Source organism: Pseudochaenichthys georgianus, chromosome 3 (genome assembly GCF_902827115.2).
Source record: "Pseudochaenichthys georgianus chromosome 3, fPseGeo1.2, whole genome shotgun sequence".
NCBI lineage: Eukaryota > Metazoa > Chordata > Actinopteri > Perciformes > Channichthyidae > Pseudochaenichthys > Pseudochaenichthys georgianus.
The window spans coordinates 50,905,734-50,929,666 of NC_047505.1; the positions used below are offsets into that span (position 1 = coordinate 50,905,734).

General features: G+C 43.9%; 1 protein-coding gene across 1 annotated transcript in view; it reads right to left on the reverse strand.

Moving 5' to 3' along the window:
- Nucleotides 1–23,933, reverse strand: part of wtip (WT1 interacting protein) — a 39,212-nt gene that overhangs the window by 10,062 nt on the left and 5,217 nt on the right. Inside the window, exon 3 of the mRNA XM_034079230.2 lies at nucleotides 8,843–8,944. Within this exon, the coding sequence (XP_033935121.1) occupies nucleotides 8,843–8,944 (102 nt within the window). The remainder of the gene's footprint in view (nucleotides 1–8,842; nucleotides 8,945–23,933) is intronic.

Sequence of the window (23,933 nt, forward strand, 5' to 3'; positions counted from 1 at the left end):
CTGTGTGCTCGTCTGTGGCCTCTGCTCTGGTTCGGGGTCTGGAAGGTGAACACAAAGGCCTGATGACTGTGTGCAGTGCTGCTAGGGGAGAGACTGAGCAAACGGGGACATTCCTTCTGCCTGAGGTCACTAGCTGGTCCCATTCAACCCCCCACACCTCTCCAACACCCGCTGCCCGCTCCCCTCACCCAGGGGAGGGGGAGGGCTGCCTCTCTCCTCTGGCCCTTTGTCACCAGACAGCGCTGCAGAGAGCCCCAAAAACAATACGTTGATGAAATCTCAAGGAAAGACATAAAAATGAAAGTCTGGTTTGCATTCAGCGGTCAGACATATAACCACCACGGCCCCTAGTAACACACACACACACACACACACACACACACACACACACACACACACACACACACACACCACACACACACACACACACACACACACACACACACACACACACACACACACACACACACACACACACACACACCACACACACACACACACACACACACACACACACACACACACACACACACACACACACACACACACACACACACACACACACACACACACACACACACACACACACACACACACACACGTGTAACTTTTTCGATTATAATTTCTTCTTTTATCTTTAATACTTTTGTATGCATGCTTCTTACTGAGGTAACATTAAGCTGTCTTTGTCTCTGAAGGACTAATAAAGGTATTCTGATTCTGATGTTGTACTGCCTTGTCTTTTGAAAATGTGATAGCAGCAGCAGCAGCAGCCTCTACGTTGCAACCAGATTTAAAGCAGCAACTCACACATATTTAAATTTCTGATTCATTGTTTGGATCTAAACAGAAATGGTGAACAATATCCATCCGGCAAAGTAGAATATTATGTCTTTTCCTTTCAGTCCAAACCCAGACACATCCAGTGTAAAATGAGAGAGGGTAGAGAAAAGCAGGAAATCTCAATATTTTAAGCCTAAAAACTACTTTTTTTGCCATTTTTGCATAAAAAATTACTTACGATTCATCGATTTACTTATAAAGTTGCCGAATATTTTTCCTTCGCTCGACATTGACTGACAGGCTGAAGGTTGTACCGATACGGAGTGCTTTATTTTGTCTGTGTGTAAAATGTTATAAATGAATAACAATGTTAAAATTACTTGTGTCCTTACAGAGAGAATCGGCACGAAGATGAATATTTAAGACTCAAACGTGCGACAACAATCAGATCAGGGTCGGAGAGATGTTAACTGACAGTCTGCACACCGTCTTAAAATAACCTTTAATCCAGTGATCAATCAAGTGTTTATTAACTCTTACACATGTAGATTTCCACAGCAGCTCAAAAAACCAGTGACATATATCTGGTCACATTTCATGCAGAAGTATTCGTCAACTTCCTGTCCGTCACGATGACTGTTGGTGCGTTTCGCCATGTGATAACGGTTCCTCTTTGTGAAGGCAGTTTCCTGTGCTTTTCATGCAATGGTTTCATTATTTAGCATCAAGTGATTTAGCCGTTTTCATAACTGGTTGGACAAACCTATGATTTAAAACGCAGAGCAGTAAAGCGTTTAATCTCTAACTGAACACAGGCTACAGCACATCTTCAAGTTTGACTTGTTTTGCACCGCCTGATTTAAAGTGGATTAGGCTACAGAGGGGTTAGCATCAAAAAGCCTACAAGCAATCACATATCTGATTCTGTGGTTAATGCTACGTGCTAATCGAGCAAGCTAACTAGCATTAGCATTAGCTGATAACTGAGTATTTGTTATAATAATAATAATGCATTTTATTTATATAGCGCTTTTCACAACTCAAAGACGCTTTACAGTATGAGGGAGGGTAGACAAACAAGGACAGGCAAACAAGTAAGTATAGTATAATAGTATAGTAAAATAAATAAATAAAAAGTTAGTCGAGAGGAAGTTGATTGAGAGGGGGGGGCTTATGGGTAGACAGAGTTGAAAAGATGTGTTTTGAGGCGGGACTGGAAGACTGCGAGGGACTCAGAGTCACGGAGATATGCTAACGGCCTAGCTCCTCCCCCTCATCCCAAAGTAGTTTTATTGCATCACTATCAATATATTTCATTGCATATGGTGTCATGTTGTCCCTGAGAGTAAAGCGGTCTCCAGAGAGGCTTCGCTCTGGCTGATGGGATGCATCAGTCTCCGTTCTGTTCCTGGCAGAGAAACCAGAGCTCTGGTTCTCCGGAGCGCTCATACAAATGAGGTGGTTTGCTCTTTTTTTTAGTTCCATGTCAGGATGAGCTTGTGCAGGCAAGAGTCGAAGCACCTTTGGTACAATCCAATCTGTGCAAGGTACAGTGCAGGAAGCAGCGAGTATATATATATATATATATTCTCAACTAGAGTCAGTAACATGTCACCCAAAGCGTTTTACACATTGCAAATATAACTCTAAAAACGTATATTTTCGCCGCTGATTTCATTGAGCTGTTTATATCCACACTGCAGTATGGCTTTTATTCATGTTGTGTTTATTTAGTTATCTTTGCTTTTTAATGCCTGTTTTTAAATGCCATTTTTTAATGTGGTTCTGCTGTATTTATTCTTAAAATGTCTTTTATTTGAATTTGTAAAGCACTTTGAATTGCCGTGTGTTGAAAGGTGCGGTATAAATAAACTTGCCTTGCCATCACATGAAGGAGATGTGTGTGAGAATGTCCAAAAATCAACTTCAACTGATATTTGAATGTACCCAATCCAGGAGGAGAACGCAGCACGAGGCACCTCTCTTCAAACTGCCAGATGCAATGTCCCCGTTTGTCGGGGCAGTTATTGTATATTGCACCGTGTGAGTGTTGTTTTATCTTATTGCCTAAGACGAGTTTCCATTGCATGTATTCTGAATCTGAATGATGCAAGTCAATGCACATGTCAAAATAGAATCAGATAAGAAAGGGCTGAATATACAAAATAATACTATATCTGTCAGTTAAATAACTCTACTCATTGTTTGGACGGTTTACATTGAGCACGCGTGTGTTGGCGCAAAAACATGAAGAAGGTAAACATCCACGGGTCAAGAAGAATGGGCCATTAGACGCCAACGAGAAATGTGGAGGGACGTCTGTCTGTCAGGCCACCTCGTACGGAGGGAAAATGCAGCAATAAAACCGGAGTAACCTTTAGGTTGAAAAGTATAGCTGTAGGCTGGAGGGAAAGGAGCAAGAAGAGAATGTTTTGAGGGACGAGCTGTTAAAGAATGTCTGTGATGCATTGCTATTTTCTCACATTGTGGTTCGAGTGCTTTTGGGATTTGAAGGAGGATAGACGGAGACATTTCTGCTTATGTACTTTTCAGAAATTGAGGTCCCATGCAGGGATGACAAAAAAGATGGCAGTTACGCGTCGAAAGAGGTCCCTCGACAAAAAGGCAACGGTTCTTTTTGAATAAGTTTCAGGAAATCATCTCTGTGGCAAACTAATGACTAAGGATACTCTCCACATATTAACACCATCGTATGTGTGTCGTTAATAGTCACATGACTTCATGTCACCACCGCTAAGCTAAAGGCGGCTAATCTTCTCATTTAGACTGTCGTTAGCACCCGCCTCTTTCCATTCACCAGCGGGGTGTTTACCGACATATCTTTAACACTTTAACATCTCTTCAGCTCGTGTTAACCACGGACTTTCTTTCAGGCATCGAACCTAAAAAATAAGGAAGTGGCTAAATGCTGACTCATTCCTGCACCATTATTGACCCACGTCATTTAGAAAGAGAATGAAATCTTTAAAGCACGTTGAGTTATAATGACGAGGTTTAAAGTCGGTGAGTTTGTGCAGCGAGAAAGTACACTCACAGCTGCATAGGTTCATCTGCGGTCCGCTTCCATGCCAACAGAGAACGGCCCGAGGCTCGGAGGCTGCCCACACAGCTCTGGTTACTGACAAGAACATCACTTCTAATTAATGTGGTCTTTTCCTCCTGATTCATATGCGGACATTTAGAATAAACTGTATCTTTGACTTCATCTACGCTTACATTAAGGGCGATGTCATAACAAAGACGTCTCGAAAGACACGCCTGTTGTCATTAAATAGGAACTCATCTGTACGGTACTGATCATCGGCTAATGAGAACAGTTAGTTTCTGGCAGCTACTGACTTGTATTACCTTGTGTTTTATGTATACACTGATATTTTTACGTGAATGAGTATTGCTTTAATCTTATCATTGTCTAGCTTGCCTCTTTTTTTATGAAACCGCTATTATACAACCGACACACATGAATTACGTGCTTCAGAAATGCATTCCTCGTGTTAGAGAAATGAAGAGACACTAAAGAAACCAGACCCTTCTACGTGTAGAGGCGCGTTGGAGTTCCTAGAGAAGCGCCATATAAGTGTCATTTATTATATTATGTAATGAATTACTAAATCTCTCTCTCTCTCTCTCTCTCTCTCTCTCTCTCTCTCTGCAGCCCGAGGCCACGTGTTTGTTTTGTCGTTTAATCTGGAGAAGGCCTCGCACTCACACTCTATTGTTTTTCATGTGTTGTGTATTGATATGTGTTGATGTTACACATTTCAGACTTGATCTGACCGTTCAAGTGTTATCTTATCGTAGGATACACATTCAGAACAGCAACAATTATACAAGAACTTGCTAAGTGCTAGTGCATTAGCTTCAAATAAGCAAAACCTTAAGTGCTTGAGTAAAAGTTTAGTCGCCAAAGTGCCGTCGTCGACCAGGAAAGAAAGAGCTAGTTTACCAAATAAACGTAAACATATTACATCTTGGTTCCCAAAAGCATGTCCACTTGTGTATCGTTACTGAAGTCACACTTTAATGCAAACTTGTGGTACAAGTACTTCCTCTCAAGTGAAGGCTCTGAATACTTCCTCCAGCACAGTAATCAACGCCTCCACGGAAGTAACGTCAGAGTATTTGTCTTCAGTGAAAATAACCAGTACATTGAGTTTAATGTGTCGTCACTTCATTTTCATTAAAGCTGTGTTCTCAGTGTAGCTAAGGACTCTTACATAATCCTATCTAAAGGCTGTGTGTGTGTGTGTGTGTGTGTGTGTCTGTCTCTGTGTGTGTCTCTGTGTGTCCTAGCATTACTATACTTGTGGGGACCTAAATCTGTTTACATAGTCACGTGTGGGGACTCGCCTCCCTTCTGTCTCTCTTTCTTTTATACAGTCCATGCTGTAAAATCATCATTAGTATAAATACCCAGCCGGCTGTCAGAGGCGGAGCTACAGCGTAATCAGGAATACAATCATCTGCGTCTGCTTTAAAAACAAATCCTCGGCACAAGCTCGTCGCGCCACAAAGAAATAAAAAGCTGACATTATTTCGTCTTTGAGACTGTAATTAAATCTGCTCTCGAGCTCACAACATAGAATGTGTGTGTGTGTGTGTGTGTGTGTGTGTGTGTGTGTGTGTGTGTGTGTGTGTGTGTGTGTGCCCTCTGATAAGCAGGTCTGGTACACTGACTGTCTGATTGAGGTCCTCCAGGGAAGGCTTCTGAAGTGGAGGGGGGTAGTTTGCATTCTTGGCCATTTCATGAAAAAAGGGTGCAACCATGGGAGTAAGCCAAGAGGAGGGCTCGATTATGCACGGCTAAACAAAGCCCGAGGCTGCCAGCGAGCAGCGTCTCAGCAGGCTGCCTCGCTCCGCAGCTCCGGAGGACCCTCGTCCAGAAGGAGACCGCAGAACGCAGCTCCTGATCAATCACCGGATTGTGTTATGACAAGAGCAGCCACTCTGAAAGGAGGCTTCTCAGAGGCACTGCTCGAAGGGAAACATTCACATGAGGTCAAACGATACATCACCGAGTTTCCAATAAATAATCTGGAGAGGCCGTGAAGCGATCCGCAGACTCATCCTGGACGCGATCTACCCAATAACTGTGACAGTAGTCCTCCCAGGAGCTGGCGGTGGTTTCTGTCCAGCGCCGATAAAGTCACGCTTTGCTGTTTCGCGATAGCCGATAAAAACCTGGACGATAATTCAACCGTTCACCTGAGCAATACTGACATCGCTTCCATTGTGTTACGCTGCACATCTCAAGCAATAATCTAGTGTTGGTACACTACTGTGTATATATTGGAACATACATATTTTTGTTGTACGTGACAAAGTACATTTACTCTACTTTAATTTTGAGGTACTTTTACTTTGCTTGGGAATTTTGTTTTCATACCACTCTATACTTCCATTGTACTACGATCCAAAGAGAAATAAAGTACTTTTTACCTCCCAACACTAAATGATTATAATGACATTTTAAACAACTTTGAGATTCTTAAACTTGAACTTTAAGTACATTTTGCAGATTATACTTTCTTTTACTTAAAGGTGGGGTAGGTAAGTTTGAGAAACCGGCTCGAGATACACTTTTTGTTATATTCCATGGAATGCTCTTAACATCCCGATAGCAATGAATATCTGAAGTGCTTTGACAAAAAATCCATAAAGAAATATCACCTGTAGAAGCCGTGGCGCTGTGAAAAGTACGACCAATCATCTGAGCCGGCCCGGCTAAAGTAACTGGATGGCCAACCTGCCTGTCAGCCTTCCATCGGGGCACACACTCACCTCGTGCCCTCATTGGTCATGTGTGCGTTCGTGTGTGTTGGGGGAGGGGCTCTGAGAGGAAGTGGCAGATTTTCTCCGGTTGTGTATTTTCAAATTCTAGCGATCTCGAGCCGGTTTCTGAAACTTACCTACCCCACCTTTAAGTTACATTTTAATCTACTCGTCGTCTACTTGAGTAAAGGACATGAAAAATGTCCTCAACACTGTATGTACTGTAACTCAGTTTATCTCAGTGTATTGTTGTCTTCAGAGGTAGTAAGGACATTTTCTTACTAACAAGCTTGTTTGAAAGATGCCTTCACTTTAAATAGTAGACTCTCAATATAATTCTGAGTAGCTCTTATAGAACCCTAAATAATAAGGCTTCATCCCATCACTTAGTCTGAGAGCTGCGAATGGCTCTTAAACAAACCCTCCAACATAATCAGGAATATTAAAAGTTAACCACATCGGAGGCCCCTTTCCCAACGCCACACTGCAGCAACAGGACCCTCGGCATCTGGCCCCTCTTTCTTCAGACACACAATAAATGGGAAAGTATGCGTCTTTGGTTACATGTAGATTACAGGCCGCTCTTCCAGGGCCGGAGGGGGGATCAGTGTCCACGCTCAGCTCACGTATGAATGGGAGAAAGCCGGCTAAAAAGCTCTCTCCCGACATCTTCCTCTTGTTTCCCCGGGAAGCAGGAGAGGAGGGTCGGAGTCAGGTGACAGGGGCGTCCCACACACACACACATTCTATGTTGTGAGCTCGAGAGCAGATTTAATTACAGTCTAAAAGACCGAATAATGTCAGCTTTTTGTTTCTTTGTGGCGCGACGAGCTTGTGCCGAGGATTTGTTTTCAAGCAGACGTTTGTATTCCTGATTATGCTGTAGCTCCGCCTCTGACAGCCGGCTGGGTATTTATACTAATGATGATTTTACAGCATGGACTGTATGAAAGAAAGAGAGACAGAAACCGGCAGAGAGACAGAAGGTGGGAACGCATGATGATCAAAAGCATTTCCCCCGCGTGTGTTTTAAAATGCAGCACACTGATGGATTTAAATCCCAGTCTCTCACCACCTGAAGAGCAATACAACGATTTGATGGCTTGGCTTTAGACCAACCGATCAGCCTCTAATCACCGCTCTGATTTTCTTCAGCATTTCAATAATACGAGCTGCTCGCTGACGGCTGTTTTCCCCGGTTTCATAAGCACGCTTTGAAGGAGAGAATAACAATAATGGCATCTTTATTCCCGGGCCAGAACCAGAACCAGAGGGCACAAAGGGGCGCGGATGAGACTGGCATGAGGCTTCACGGTGTCTCCCATGTCCCCTTTAAACTGTGGGGTTTCTCCGGAAGTGTTTCCTTGTACGATGTGAGGGTCTAAGGACAAAGGGTCTAAGGACAGAGGGTCTAAGGACAGAGGGTCTAAGGACAGAGGGTCTGAGGACAGAGGGTCTAAGGACAGAGGGTCTGAGGACAGAGGGTCTAAGGACAGAGGGTGTCGTATTGTCATACTGATATTCTGTACACACTGTGAAGTCCACTGAGACAAATGTAATATTTGTGATTTTGGGCTGTATAAATAAACATTGATTGATTGATTGATTGATTGATTGATTGATTGACAGGATGTCCACTTGCAGGACAAACAACTCTTAAAGAGGCCCTATAATGCTTTCTAGGTTTTCCCTTTCCCTCTATTGTGTTCTATCGGTGTTAGTGCATGTAAATGGTCTGCAGAGACTAAAAACCCCTGTTTTGTTTACTTCCATAACATAATGACATCACTATGTAACACTCCCGCTTCTATTGGCTAGCGCTCCAACACATTGTACGTGATAGGAGGCCTGTGGCGCAGTGGGTTGTGCGTTGGTGTTCGGATCAGGTACGCTGCAGTCAGCATGTCGTTGTGTCCCTGAGACGCTTCACCCCAAGGATTGCCCTCAGGATTGAGTATGTGAGTCGCTTTGGATAAAAGCGTTTAACAAGTAACATGTAATGTAATGATAGGCTAAGGGGCGGGGCATCTCTAAGCGGTTGACCAATCCCAGCAGAGCCGGCCAGCTAACGAATCAGAGCAGACTGGGCTCTGGTTTCAGACAGAGGGTGAACATATTTCAAACTGTCGTGTTGAGCGATGTTGTTTTCAAAGGCTGAACCCCAACGAACACGGAGAGAAGCTAAGTGTCTCCTCATGAGGAAAGATCCTGATCAAGACTCACACACTCGATACATCGAAGTGAACCGACTGACAGTAGTACTCACCACAGGAGCAGCAGGTGAAGCAGTTGGTGTGATACAGGTTCCCCATCGCCTGGCAGGCCTGACTGGCTCCGTACACTCCTTTCCCACATTTCACACAGATGCCTGTCAGAGGAACACACTCCGTTAGTCGCCGCTGCATCCGACACACAGCGTGGAGAGAAAACACACACAACCTCTCCTACAACTTGATAATAATAATTTAAAAGTATTATTTCTTGCTTTGTTTTTGTTTGTTTTTGGTATTTACGTAACGTTATCTTTAAATTTAACTTGTAAAAAAGTACAACAATTTGCATTTGACTCTGAAAAAACCCAATACAATGGTTTTCTCTTCCAAAAGACCACAGTTAGAATAACCCAGGTGTCTGAATGAAGAATATCTGCTGTGTGCTCACCATAAGAATACAATCATTTGTGGACTCGATGCCGGCTTAGTGGAGCAGTGCTTTGAAAGTGATAAAAAGGTGACTGTGTGTGCATTCCTGTAATTATGCAACAGTCAGTAAAAAGGAAGTAGAAATAATTAACCAGCTTTAAATGTCCTCACTACTGTAGCTCGTCCCCCGTGGCCTTTGCAGGAAAACTTCTTTAAATGACTTTATATTCCAGTTTCAGAAGTCCGGCCTAAACTTCTGTCATTTCCAAGTATTTCATCATGCCGCTTTGAAGGCTCGCGTCTGCAGGAGAGCTGATGGAAATGTCAGAATGCTGTGACATGCAGTGGATGAGAGAGAGGAAGGACACACCAGAAATAAAGTCCACAAAACCGTTGTTCTTCTCCTCGTTCGCAGGGAATGGATTGAGCATGCTGAGGGTGATGGATTGAGCATGCTGGCTGAGGGTGATCGAAGGAGCTGTTACACAATCCAATCAGTACAAGAGCGAGAAACTTGAATAAGCTTTTCGGGGTGTTTCGATTATTGTGGAGACATTTTTATTGAACAATGGCATTTTCACAGCATGCTCAAATTGTATAACTTGACTCCCTTATTTATAATTTCTCTCCAGGTGAGAAGGGTGTCGTTGGCCCTAATCTCCACCTATATGTCCAGTTAACAAACGGGTTGAGTCCAAACTCTGTCAGCGCATCACTACGACTGAAAACACAAGTATTCCTCTAACAGAAACAATCAAGGTTAAATTAAGAAAGAAAGAAAGCCTTAATAGCTATTATTCAGTACACACCCATCACTTAGAGCAGGGGTGTCAAACTCAATTTCATCGCGGGCCACATCAGCATTATGGTTGCACTCAAAGGGCCGGTTGTAACTTTAAGACTATATAAAAATACATATATAAATATTTAATATATATAAAATAATGTATTATATTACATCATTGCCTCTGCATTGGATTATCATCGGATAGGGTAATAACTTCATAATTAACTACGTCTGAAAGCAGAAGTCTGGGGCAAAAGATTGCAAGTCTCTTCAGTGCGTATGTTCCAAAATGATTTAAAAAGAAAAGCCAAATTCTGGAGAAAAAATAAATGGAAGTGACATTTTGAAACAAAAATCTAATTCTGAGAAAAAGGAATTCTATGAAAAAATGCATATTTTGAAGAAAAAAAGGCAAATTCTGAGAAAAAAAGTCATATTTGAGATGCATTGTGAGACATGTAGTTTATGGGCAACGTGCCTCTGTAGCATGTAACCGTATAATAAACATATTATATTCTTTGCAAGCTCTTGTGGGGCCACATAAAATGAAGTTGCGGGCCGAATGTGGCCCCCGGGCCTTGAGTTTGACACCCCTGACTTAGAGTCTCAGCTAATTAAGTATTTTCATTGTGGACTGATCTTCAGATTACTTTCAAGATTAATTAATAAGTTGTTTGGTCGATAAAATGTCAGAAAGTAAACATGTCCATCCCACTTTCTTTATAACCCAAGGCGATGTCTTTAAACATCTCGTTCGGTCTTCTCAAAAACCCAAATATATTCACTTTAATTTAAAATCTCCATATTTGAGAGACCGAAAATAGCATTTTCTTTAATTCTGCATAAAACAGGACAATCAATCGCAATTAAAATAGACTATTTAAAACAGAGACAAGCAGGAAATCTCCATATATGAGTTTCGGAAAAACGCATTTCTGACATTTCTGCATTAAAACATGATTAGACGAAATAGTTGGTGATAATTCGATTGATTAAACGACCAATCTCTGGATCTGTATCGCTAACTCACCGGGATACGTTTTGTAACCGAGCACTTCAATACCACGGAGACAAAACCACAAAAGATAACATATGTTTCGACATTTTACATAAAATAACCACAACTGCTCCAACTTGGGTTCAAACCGTTGTTTCCTCCTAACTGAGAAACCGGACTTCCTTGTCCTTTAAATACCGCGTGTGTATTTGTGGAACAGAGAACTCGACACAGACTGACCCCCAGCTCAGCTGAACTGAACTGGGGTCGTTTCAGACGTGCTGTAGAAATAACTATAGATTGAGATGGAGGGAGGAAGTGCCCAGACAGCAGCCACAGGTACACAATGAGTAATATGACCTTTCGTGAAGACATGAGATAGTCCGGGGGGGGGGGGGGCTCAAACTATTTGTATTCGCAGCAGCAGACTAACGATCTCCAAACTCTCACGAACAAGACGACCTCCGCCGGGGTCGCATTCCTCGGGGAGAGCAGGGTCAAAGCTGGGGGGGGGGGGTGAGTCCAGGGTCAGGGTGCCTACAGGACACAAGACCCCCCCCCTCCCATAGAGCAGAGGTGGGAGGAGTACTCAGAGCTTGTACTTGAGTAAAAGTAGAAGTACTCAGAGCTTGTACTTGAGTAAAAGGAGAAGTACTCGGAGCTTGTACTTGAGTAAAAGTAGAAGTACCAGAGTGTAGGAAAACTCTGTTACAGTAAAAGTCCTGCTTTCAAAATGTTCCTCAAGTGAAAGTAGAAAAGTATGATCATCAAAATATAGTGAAAGTAGCGACAGTAAAAGTAGTCGTTGTGCAGATTTCAGAATAATATATATGATATGTTTTATAATGATTGATCATGAAAGTGTTCTCAAAGCTGGTGAAGGTGCAGCTAGTCTGAAGTACTTTGTAGACTGCAGGGTAGCTGGTGGAGGTGCAGCTAGTCTGAAGTACTTTGTAGACTGCAGGGTATCTGGTGAAGGTGCAGCTAGTCTGAATGGCTTTGTAGACTGCAGGGTAGCTGGTGGATTTACTCCAGGTGGAACTAAAGTCTGATTCAACACTTGATTAGATTTCACATCGTTCATCCACATCTGTGAAGTAACTAAAGGTATTACATACATGTAGTGGAGTAAAAGTACACCATGTACCTCTGAACTGTAGTGGAGTAGAAGTAGCAAAGTAGCATAACATTGCAATACTCAAGTAAAGTACAAGTATCTCAAAATGGTACTTGAGTAAATCTACTTCCCACCTCTGCACTAGTGTACTTTCTCAAAGATATTGAAGTGATTGTTATTTTGTATATATTGATTGTTGTGCTTTTATTTAGGTCTTAATGTGTACATAGGTATATACATATTTGTTTTTGTATTCGTGATTGTGGGAGACGGCATCTGGATCTCTCCGTCTGTACACACAAACTGAAAGATTGACAATAAAGTTGACTGACATTTCAGGAAGGACTCGGAGCGAGGACGCCCTTTCTGCGACTGGTAGAACTTCCTGGCTATCTGAAGCAATGACTTCCCGTTCGTAGCAGCTCCAGAGCAGCACGTGACGGATCGAGGCCAAGGGTACGGAGAAGCTTGCAAAGGTTATTTCCTGTGTTTGCACAAATAAATAAAACGGAAGTCAAATATTGGCGTTGCTTTCACTCGTGCACTCTAAAGATAAGAAGGCGACAACAGTGAACGAGTACACTTCAAATAAACTTCAATTGGTTGAATAAAAGTCCATGATGATAAACACAAGGGGTGTTCAGCTATATGGACACGTGTGTATATTCCAATATCATCGATGCAAAGAAAAAGCTTTGAGCATTCCCATGGCATGTCCGTCACTCTTTTAGTCCAAGCACGCTTCCTTCAATGGCGTTCAAACCGTGCCTAAGCATTCAAATGGTGCCCTTTTTAGTGCGCAAAACAACATGTCTATTAAAAGTATTAATAGTTTTTCATTAAAACGCCTTGAAGCCGCTTCATATGATATCATTATTTTATGTTCCACTTCTTCTCATTCTCTTCCAGTGTAATTATGTTTGCCCTTTACTTTGATGATCACGCTCTGCTGCTGTAAGGACCAAAGGTTCCTTATCTCACATCCTTAAATCCTCCACTCTTACAGGTTGGATTGTTTGAAGTGCAGTTGAATGGGGCACGATGCATGGTCAGCGCATTCTGGGGAAACGGACAGGCGTGTGGGCATGGGGGCTAAACTATTCAAAGCCACCAAACTTAGAAAAACAGTCATTTTATCTTAACTTAAAGGTCCCGTGTCGCGCTCTTTCGGTTATCACCCGTCCCCTCGTTGCTATGAAGGTGTTTCTGCATGTGAACGGTCTGCAGTCACAAACCCTCAAAGTGCACCCTGTAGGGAGTACCACACACACACACACACACACACACCCACACACACACACAACACACCACACACACACACACACCACACACACACACACCACACCACAACACACACACACACCACACACACACACACACACACAACACACACACCCACACACACACCAGCACACACACCACACACACACACCACACACCACACACCACACACACACACACACACCACACCAACACACACACACCACACACACCACACACACCCACACACACACACGATACACCGCGGAACTCATCCTGTGCACACACACACAAACTCCCAGCCAGGCTGCGGTTGTGTGCGTGTTTGGGCTGGGTTTCGTCTGTGTCTCGCAGACGGTCCACTTGGGCTCACAGGGGGGGGTGGGGGGCGGAGCTCCAACAAGCCGTGTAGGACAGAGAGTGAATACACAGACTACACAGAGATGCTGTGAGAAACCAATGAGAGTTTGGAACATTGACCAATGTGAATGTATTCTAGTCGACCATCAACAATGGAATTATGATCAGTAGAAATGGCTATGACGATGGGGGACCTTTAAGCACAGGAGTTGTTGGTCTAACGTTGCTTTGATGTGTTGTAAGATTGTTGTTATTGTGTGACTTTCTTGAATCTGAATTAACCTTTTGAAGAACAAAAGTCACACAATAACACAAACACACAAACTGATTAAGAAAGCAATACCGGAAGCGCTCACGTTCTGAAAGGTGAAGTTGCTGTTTTTGTCAATGGAGTCTGGAGTCTACAACCTCTTGCCTTTTTATCCAAACTGTGTGTGTACTGACCACGCCACCATAGTCTTGCAGGTAATACACTGACTGACTACAAAGTACACATAACCCAACTTCAAACTATCCATGCTATCTGGTTTATTTACATGTGATTGGCTTGTGTTTTGTAAAGTCCTGCATCTTTAGTTTGAAGATGGCAGTATTAAAAGCACTGAAACCCACGATAAAGACTCATTCTCTGTGTGTATACAAAGATATTTCATCAATATCTGTTACTAAGCACAGCAATACTTCCTTCTCTGCTTATTTACAATGACTAGGGGATGGTCCCGATCACCTTTTTTGCTCCCGATCCGATCCGATCATTTGAGTTTGACAAATCTGGCCCGATACCGATTTTTCCCGATCCGATCTTTATGCAATGCATTAAGAGAGAAAAAGGTAACAGATAACGGCTGGTCATCCAAACGCGATGAGTTCAGCTATCTTGGCTGTTATTGTGTTGGCCTTGTCTCTGTTCTGGGGCAGTTTCTCTTTCCTTTTGAAAGCCTCTGAAAGTGTCGGTTGCTTCAGTGCCGTTCCCTGAGTGGCCGCTGTGTACTCGCCGTGTTGTTGTTGGTGTTTGTTTCTCAGGTAGCGTATTAGATTGGTCGTGTTGAACGTAGCTCTGTTCTTTCCAACCACGCGGAACCTCCTTCTTGCAAACATTGCATCTGGCTGTTACACTGCCTTCGCTTTCAATTTTATAATACTTCCAAACTCCTGACATTTTCTCTGTCCCGACTAAACCAAAACGAAGTCCTCAGGATGACTTTAAGACATGAACATAGGGTGACCAGATTCCCAACAAACCAAATGTGGGACAAGGAGTATGGTTGTGTGGGACAATGTGGGACACCCTCTCAACAGCAACCCCCGGAAAAAAAAACGTAACAATATATAACAGAGCAGAAAGTGAAGTCAAAATGCAGTTTTTTTAATAAAAGAAAAGTAAACTAAGGCTAACCAAGGCAGCAGGCATTATTACTTCCAGTGTTTAGAAATGCATCTTCTTAATTCAACTAGTGTATTACCTGTACAAGTAGGCACAACATAAATTAATAGATAAAATAAAAACCAACACTGGCCAGGAGGGAACAGAAACATAATAATACATCAAATAAAATAGCTTTCAGTTGTGTCCATCACAGCAACAGAAGGTGGGCCTTCTGTCACCTAGAACCACTGGTGTCTTTGACTCTGTCAAACAACTCTCCACAGAGGCAGGGGCAAGCACATCTGTTATTATGGACGCTGCTTTTGTACGACCACATGACATTTTCTTTACTATCTCAGAGTCTGGAAACATGGTCGGCGCTAGCTTGTTACCAGTCATCTGACCGGTATGAATGGGAGTGTTGCACTGTATGGTAAACACTGGTTATTTCTGCTGCGTGCTGTGTGAGTGAGTTACTCTCATTAGTTAACACTTGACCAGCACCCGCCATGTGTTACAGATTGATTGACAGCATACACATTGACATACATACCAAAGCGTTTTGGCCAATCAAAATGAAATATGCGAGACATCGTCTCAATTTGCGGGACGCACCAAAAGTCGGGAAAATGCTGTGCAGTCCCGCGCAAAGCGGGACATCTGGTCACCCTACGTGAACATGGTCATTTTAGTTTTGTAACATTAAAAAAAAAAAATTATAAAAAAAAAAATAATAATAATTTTTTCCCGATCCCCAATTTTTTTCTCCCGATTCCGATCTTTTGAAAATCACGTGATCGGCTCCGATCCCCGATCACGTGATCTGATCGGGACATCTCTAACAACAATGGATGAAGCGGCCGAGCTTCTGTAGATGAATAGTAACAGTACTCCAGAGATTATGAATGTTTCCGGTAAATGCATGTGGGTGAAATGTAGTCTTTTTGTGACTAACGCTCACTCAGGTTACAGTGTGTGATGTGAGTGTAGTCACCACCGTGTGCATTGTCATCGACCGCCTGCTACAGTAACGACACTTCTGTCTGAAACCAAGCAACAGACTCTTACTATTAGAGAGGTTTGGGCTAATGGGCTAAAGCAATAACAAACATTGACAGTGGAGTTGTCAAGAAACAGAAATCACAATATGTTGATGTGAGTGCAAAATAAATCAAACAACATTTTTGAGAGAAAGTTTCTGTTTGTTGCTTTTACATTTACAGTTATTTCTCCTTAATTACCACGTTCATTTCAGAAGATATCTATGTTTTGCTCGTGTAATTTAAGACTTTAATCTAAAAGGTTTTTGCTTGTGAATTTACGCCCATATAATCTCAGAGAATATCGAACTTCTTTTGAAAAATCGAAAGTTTTTTTCTTGGTAAAGTACCACTTTTTCTTTCATGAATATATTCGATTATAATGGCAGAAAATACACATTTGTATTCTTGTTAATTTCCAGCTTTCATCTTTTCTCAGAAATATTATCCCCTCCATTGATCTCTTCTCTATAATGCGTATTTTTCTTTAATGTATTTCCGACATCATTAATCTATGGCCATTCAATGATAGAAATTGTATCCAACAGCTAACAAAAAAAGCATGACTTATTAACCCTCCTATTGTCTTCGTTTCCCCCCCTTACTTTGGTGTTCACGGTCAAATTTGACCGGTCCCGTTTTAACTGCTATTACATCAACACAAAAACCATTAATCACCACATTTCATTTCACACCCTTTCAAACTGTACAGATTGTATCAGAGTACTGGTATCCATGAACAACTGCAGTAAATATACTAAGAACAGACACTGAACATGTGTTGCGGGTGCCAGGTGTGATCCATGCGGGGGGATGGGCACATAAGAGCGGGAAATGTATCAAATTGTTGTGTGTGTGTGTGTGTGTGTCAGGTGTGATCCATGCGGGGGGATGGGCACATAAGAGCGGGAAATGTATCAAATTGTTGTGTGTGTGTGCGTGTGTCAGGTGCAGTGGCGGCTAGAGATGTCCCGATCCGATCACGTGATCGGGGATCGGAGCCGATCACGTGATTTTCAAAAAATCGGGGATCGGGATTTTTTTTTTTTATATACATTTTTTTTTTTATTATTTAATGTTACAAAACAAAAATGACCATGTTCACGTCTTAAAGTCATCCTGAGGACTTAGTTTTGGTTTAAAATTACACAACATCATGTATGTGTTGCTTTCTTTGGGCTTGCTTTCAGACCTGGTTGCTTATTCCTCTGAAATCTGGCGACAGAGTGGGCGCAGTGTCTAATAGTAGCAGCAAGCTAACGAGAGGCTACGTTCAGCTGGTGACTCGGGAGTCGGGACAGAGAAAATGTCAGGAGTTTGGAAGTATTATAAAATTGAAAGCGAAGGCAGTGTAACAGCCAGATGCAATGTTTGCAAGGCGGAGGTTCCGCGTGGTGGAAAGAACAGAGCTACGTTCAACACGACCAATCTAATACGCTACCTGAGAAACAAACACCAACAACAACACGGCGAGTACACAGCGGCCACTCAGGGAACGGCACTGAAACAACCGACACTTTCAGAGACTTTTAAAAGGAAAGAGAAACTGCCCCAGAACAGAGAAAAGGCCAACACAATAACAGCCAGATAGCTGAATTCATCGCGTTGGATGACCAGCCGTTATCTGTTACCTTTTTCTCTCTTAATGCATTGCATAAAGATCGGGAAAAATCGGTATCGGCAGATTGTCAAAATCAAATGATCGGAATCGGATCGGGAGCAAAAAAAGGTGATCGGGACATCCCTAGTGGCGGCGCGGGGGTATTTTTGTTGGGTAATCTATGGTAGGGCTAACCCATACAGTGGTGGGACTCAAGTCAGTATTTGTAATGTAATTACATACACGCTATATCGCCACCCTTGACAGTGAAACGCCACGCGTGAGGCTTTATTAGTTTTTATTAGTCTCCTTTTATCAGCTAAATTACATCGAGAGCAACAGGTGTGAGTTAAACAATACAATAGCCTATTCTGCTAATTCCACGTTGTTACAACATGCTACGCAGCGGCAGAAACAAGAAAAGTTGGCATATAGAATTGACACGGAGAGAGAGAGAGAGAGACAGCCAGAGAGAGAGAGAGACAGCCAGACAGACAGACAGCCAGACAGACAGACACAGGTAAACAGAGAGAGATAGACGCAGCACACAACAGGTAGCCTGTGTCTCTATTGTCATACAAAACTCTTTTTCAAATGACCCATTATTACAAAATATATTAAAAACTCACTATTCACTCTTCAAGTGGGTCGTGTGACTCTGGCACCTGTTCGACTTTTACCTCAATGCGAGGGCATTTAAGAACAAATCTATCCGTCCGAAATATACAATTAATTCTAGAAGTTCTGCTGTCTGTCTGCTGCAATTTACTCGGCGCGAGTTTGGGGACTTTTCACTGTGAACGTGACGTAGGCCTATCAGTAATGCATAATGCAGTAATGCGCCCAACGTTTCGTTGCTCTGATTGGCTGTAGGTCTGTTCAAATTGCATTCGCAGGCATTTTGATCTGACCGCGGCCGCGCTGATATTATAATGCGAGAGAATTTCCACACCTTTAGTGTATACAACTCCCCCACTACTTAGACTATTCCTTGCACCCCTCTAGCATAAGCCCGAATGGTCTCAACCATATTGCGTCAGTAACTTGCACTTGTTGTTACAGCAGGATCAGTTTGTGTGTTGTGGACACGACCGGTAGATTTTCGCAATCCGTGTTCTCAACATGCTATTGCTTACTTTAACATCATTTTTCATGGTCGGGCTAAGGCAGGGCTAAGCCATTTCTTGGTATGGCTGTAGCCTACCCCAGCCATACCCTGGCGCCGCCACTGGTCAGGTGTGATCCATGTGGGGGGATGGGCACATAAGAGCGGGAAATGTATCAAATTGTTCTGTTGACTAAATCATCCAAAATGCAATGAAAGTGGTGATCAGCAATTGTTCAAATGTCTACTGTGAAGGATATCATGAAGCCTTGATGCAATCGCATGAAAAACTAAAAAGTTATGATTGATGAAAGTAGTAAATCGGTCAGATTTGACCCGAAGACAACAGGAGGATTTATCTTCACTACTTGACTCCCTTTGATTGGCAGATCTTTAAAATGAGTGTGTGTTTTAGGACGGTTTATGGCGGTTTCATTTGTCAACAAAAAACATAGAAAACAACTTCAACTAGAGAAAAACACGAGTAATATAAAACCAACAATATGTAATGTGGTTTGATTTCCACATCCTAAGCATCCTGAGTGTCTTCAGTGCGAGTGATGGAGAGGTTCTCATGTTACAGGACAGTGGGCAAAGGCTGTCAGTTAAAAGCAGGATGCTCAATCCCTCATGTGCCCATTTCACAACATGTCCATGTGGCAAGGACAGGACGTGCTGGGGGTACAAATAAACCGCTTCACTCCAGCACATACATCCCTGCACCTTCCAGACTAACACGGCTGTTAAGATCAATGTGTTATAATGCTTATAAGAAGGGTTTTAAACATGACTGATGATGAAATAAAGACACACGATGAGTAAACTATGAGTCTATATTTCAAAAGGTTAAGAAAATAAAATGTGGAAGATCGTGCAAAGAAAACCTCTCTGACTTTCTTTGGCAAAGCATGAGGTGAAGTTTAGATGAGAAAACATTGATAATAATCCCACATTTGAGCAAGTTCTTTGTAAAACAATCTGTATTCTGAAAACACAGATTGGTGAGAAGGCCCGATTCAAGAAGCGTTAACGACCACACGGGGAGAGTTTGACGTCTCGCAGCAAAAAGTCAAACCGGTCCCTGAAGATATCAGCGGGTTCCACGAGAGGTGTGAAGCCAATGGAACATTTATAGAGGTTGGATGGTGACGCAAATGCTGCGAAATTGTTTAAAAACCTCTGGACGTCTGATAGAAATGATTCAGTTACTGCAGAGGGAGCAGATGTACACGTCTTTCTAGTAGGGACTAATCATGTTCCTGATAAATCACAAGAAACAAAAATATTAATAATAAAAGACCAATGGGATCCTTATAGTAACTAAGGACAGCTGTGATGCGCTGTGTGTGTGGAAGAGGCTGTTAAAAGGCGCAGATCTTGAACTAAAACCACAATTAACTTCCCATAATGCGGCATGCCATATTACAGTTCCAGATTAAATCTATTAGTTGTCAGCAATTAAATTAATGGGGCACTATTTTCATAATCAATTTCAATCAGTAATTTTTAGGGAAATATAGTCAAAAAATATCCTCTGGTTTCTGCTTCTTAGCTGAATATGTTCTGGTTCTGAATATGTTCTGGTTGCTTAACTAAGTAAACTGAATATCTTTCAATTGTGGACAAAACAAGAGATTTGAGGACGTCATATTGGGGAACATTGATCGGTATTTTCCACAATTTTCTGACAACTATCGACCGACAACTAATCCAATAACAAATATCTCATACATCGTTGAGCAATCTGAGTCACTGTCTGCCACTCAGTAACATGTTACAGCGTTTTTGAGAATTGCTCCATCAGGACCAGAACCTCTCTCCATCAGGACCAGAACCTCTCTCCATCAGGACCAGAACCTCTCTACATCGGGACCAGAACCTCTCTCCATCGGGACCAGAACCTCTCTCCATCGGGACCAACACCTCTCTCCATCGGGACCAACACCTCTCTCCATCAGGACCAACACCTCTCTCCATCAGGACCAGAACCTCTCTCCACCAGGACCAGAACCTCTCTCCATCAGGACCAACACCTCTCTCCATCAGGACCAACACCTCTCTCCATCAGGACCAGAATCTCTCTCCATCAGGACCAGAACCTCTCTCCATCAGGACCAGAACCTCTCTCCATCAGGACCAGAACCTCTCTCCACCAGGACCTCTCTCCATCAGGACCAACACCTCTCTCCATCAGGACCAACACCTCTCTCCATCAGGACCAGAACCTCTCTCCATCAGGACCAGAATCTCTCTCCATCAGGACCAACACCTCTCTCCATCAGGACCAACACCTCTCTCCATCAGGACCAACACCTCAGGACCAGAACCTCTCTCCATCAGGACCAGAACCTCTCTCCATCGGGACCAGAACCTCTCTCCATCGGGACCAATACCTCTCTCCATCGGGACCAGAACCTCTCTCCATCAGGACCAGAACCTCTCTCCATCAGGACCAGAACCTCTCTCCATCAGGACCAACACCTCTCTCCATCAGGACCAGAACCTCTCTCCATCAGGACCAGAACCTCTCTCCATCAGGACCAGAACCTCTCTCCATCGGGACCAATACCTCTCTCCATCGGGACCAGAACCTCTCTCCACCAGGACCAGAACCTCTCTCCATCAGAACCAGAACCTCTCTACATCAGGACCAACACCTCTCTCCATCAGGACTAGAACCTCTCTCCATCGGGACCAGAACCTCTCTCCATCAGAACCAGAACATCTCTCCATCAGGACCAACACCTCTCTCCATCAGGACCAACACCTCTCTCCATCAGGACCAACACCTCTCTCCATCAGGACCAGAACCTCTCTCCATCAGGACCAGAACCTCTCTCCATCAGGACCAACACCTCTCTCCATCAGGACCAGAACCTCTCTCCACCAGGAACAGAACCTCTCTCCATCAGGACCAACACCTCTCTCCATCAGGACCAGAACCTCTCTCCATCAGGACCAGAACCTCTCTCCACCAGGACCAGAACCTCTCTCCATCAGGACCAACACCTCTCTCCATCAGGACCAACACCTCTCTCCATCAGGACCAGAACCTCTCTCCATCAGGACCAGAATCTCTCTCCATCAGGACCAGAACCTCTCTCCATCAGGACCAACACCTCTCTCCATCAGGACCAACACCTCAGGACCAGAACCTCTCTCCATCAGGACCAGAACATCTCTCCATCAGGACCAGAACCTTTCTCCATCAGGACCAGAACCTCTCTCCATCAGGACCAGAACCTCTCTCCACCAGGACCAGAACCTCTCTCCATCAGGACCAACACCTCTCTCCATCAGGACCAACACCTCTCTCCATCAGGACCAGAACCTCTCTCCATCAGGACCAACACCTCTCTCCATCAGGACCAGAACCTCTCTCCATCGGGACCAACACCTCTCTCCATCGGGACCAGAACCTCTCTCCATCGGGACCAGAACCTCTCTCCATCGGGACCAGAACCTCTCTCCATCAGGACCAGAACCTCTCTCCATCAGGACCAGAACCTCTCTCCATCAGGACCAACACCTCTCTCCATCAGAACCAGTACATCTCTCTCCATCAGGACCAACACCTCTCTCCACCAGGACCAGAACCTCTCTCCATCAGGACCAGAACAACCTCTCTCCATCAGGACCAGAACCTCTCTCCATCAGGACCAGAACTTCTCTCCATCAGGACCAACACCTCTCTCCATCAGGACCAGAACCTCTCTCCATCAGGACCAACACCTCTCTCCATCAGGACCAACACCTCAGGACCATAACCTCTCTCCATCAGGACCAACACCTCTCTCCATCAGGACCAGAACCTCTCTCCATCAGGACCAGAACCTCTCTCCATCAGGACCTACACCTCTCTCCATCAGGACCAGAACCTCTCTCCATCAGGACCAGAACCTCTCTCCATCAGAACCAGTACATCTCTCTCCATCAGGACCAACACCTCTCTCCACCAGGACCAGAACCTCTCTCCATCAGGACCAGAACAACCTCTCTCCATCAGGACCAGAACCTCTCTCCATCAGGACCAGAACTTCTCTCCATCAGGACCAACACCTCTCTCCATCAGGACCAGAACCTCTCTCCATCAGGACCAACACCTCTCTCCATCAGGACCAGAACCTCTCTCCATCAGGACCATAACCTCTCTCCTTCAGGACCATAACCTCTCTCCTTCAGGACCAACACCTCTCTCCATCAGGACCAACACCTCTCTCCATCAGAACCAGTACATCTCTCTCCATCAGGACCAACACCTCTCTCCACCAGGACCAGAACCTCTCTCCATCAGGACCAGAACAACCTCTCTCCATCAGGACCAGAACCTCTCTCCATCAGGACCAGAACTTCTCTCCATCAGGACCAACACCTCTCTCCATCAGGACCAGAACCTCTCTCCATCAGGACCAGAACCTCTCTCCTTCAGGACCAACACCTCTCTCCATCAGGACCAGAACCTTTCTCCATCAGGACCAACACCTCTCTCCATCAGGACCAGAACCTCTCTCCATCAGGACCAACACCTCTCTCCATCAGGACCAGAACCTCTCTCCATCAGGACCAGAACCTCTCTCCATCAGGACCAGAACCTCTCGCCATCAGGACCAGAACCTCTCTCCATCAGGACCAGAACCTCTCGCCATCAGGACCAGAACCTCTCTCCATCAGGACCAGAACCTCTCTCCATCAGGACCAGAACCTCTCGCCATCAGGACCAGAACCTCTCTCCATCAGGACCAACACCTCTCTCCATCAGGACCAACACCTCTCTCCATCAGGACCAGAACCTCTCTCCATCAGGACCAACACCTCTCTCCATCAGGACCAGAACCTTTCTCCATCAGGACCAGAACCTCTCTCCATCAGGACCAGAACCTCTCGCCACCTGAACAGTTTCTTCCGCTCTGCTACCGGCCTCTTAAACAAGGCCCGGCCCCCCCACAGCCACAACGTAGACTCTATATGCATCACGTTAATGCACACAATGTTCATACTGCACACATATTTCTTGTTTCATAACAACATTCATAGCGTTCTATTTCCATGTAAATTACTGCTTTATTTTATTGCTATTTAACTA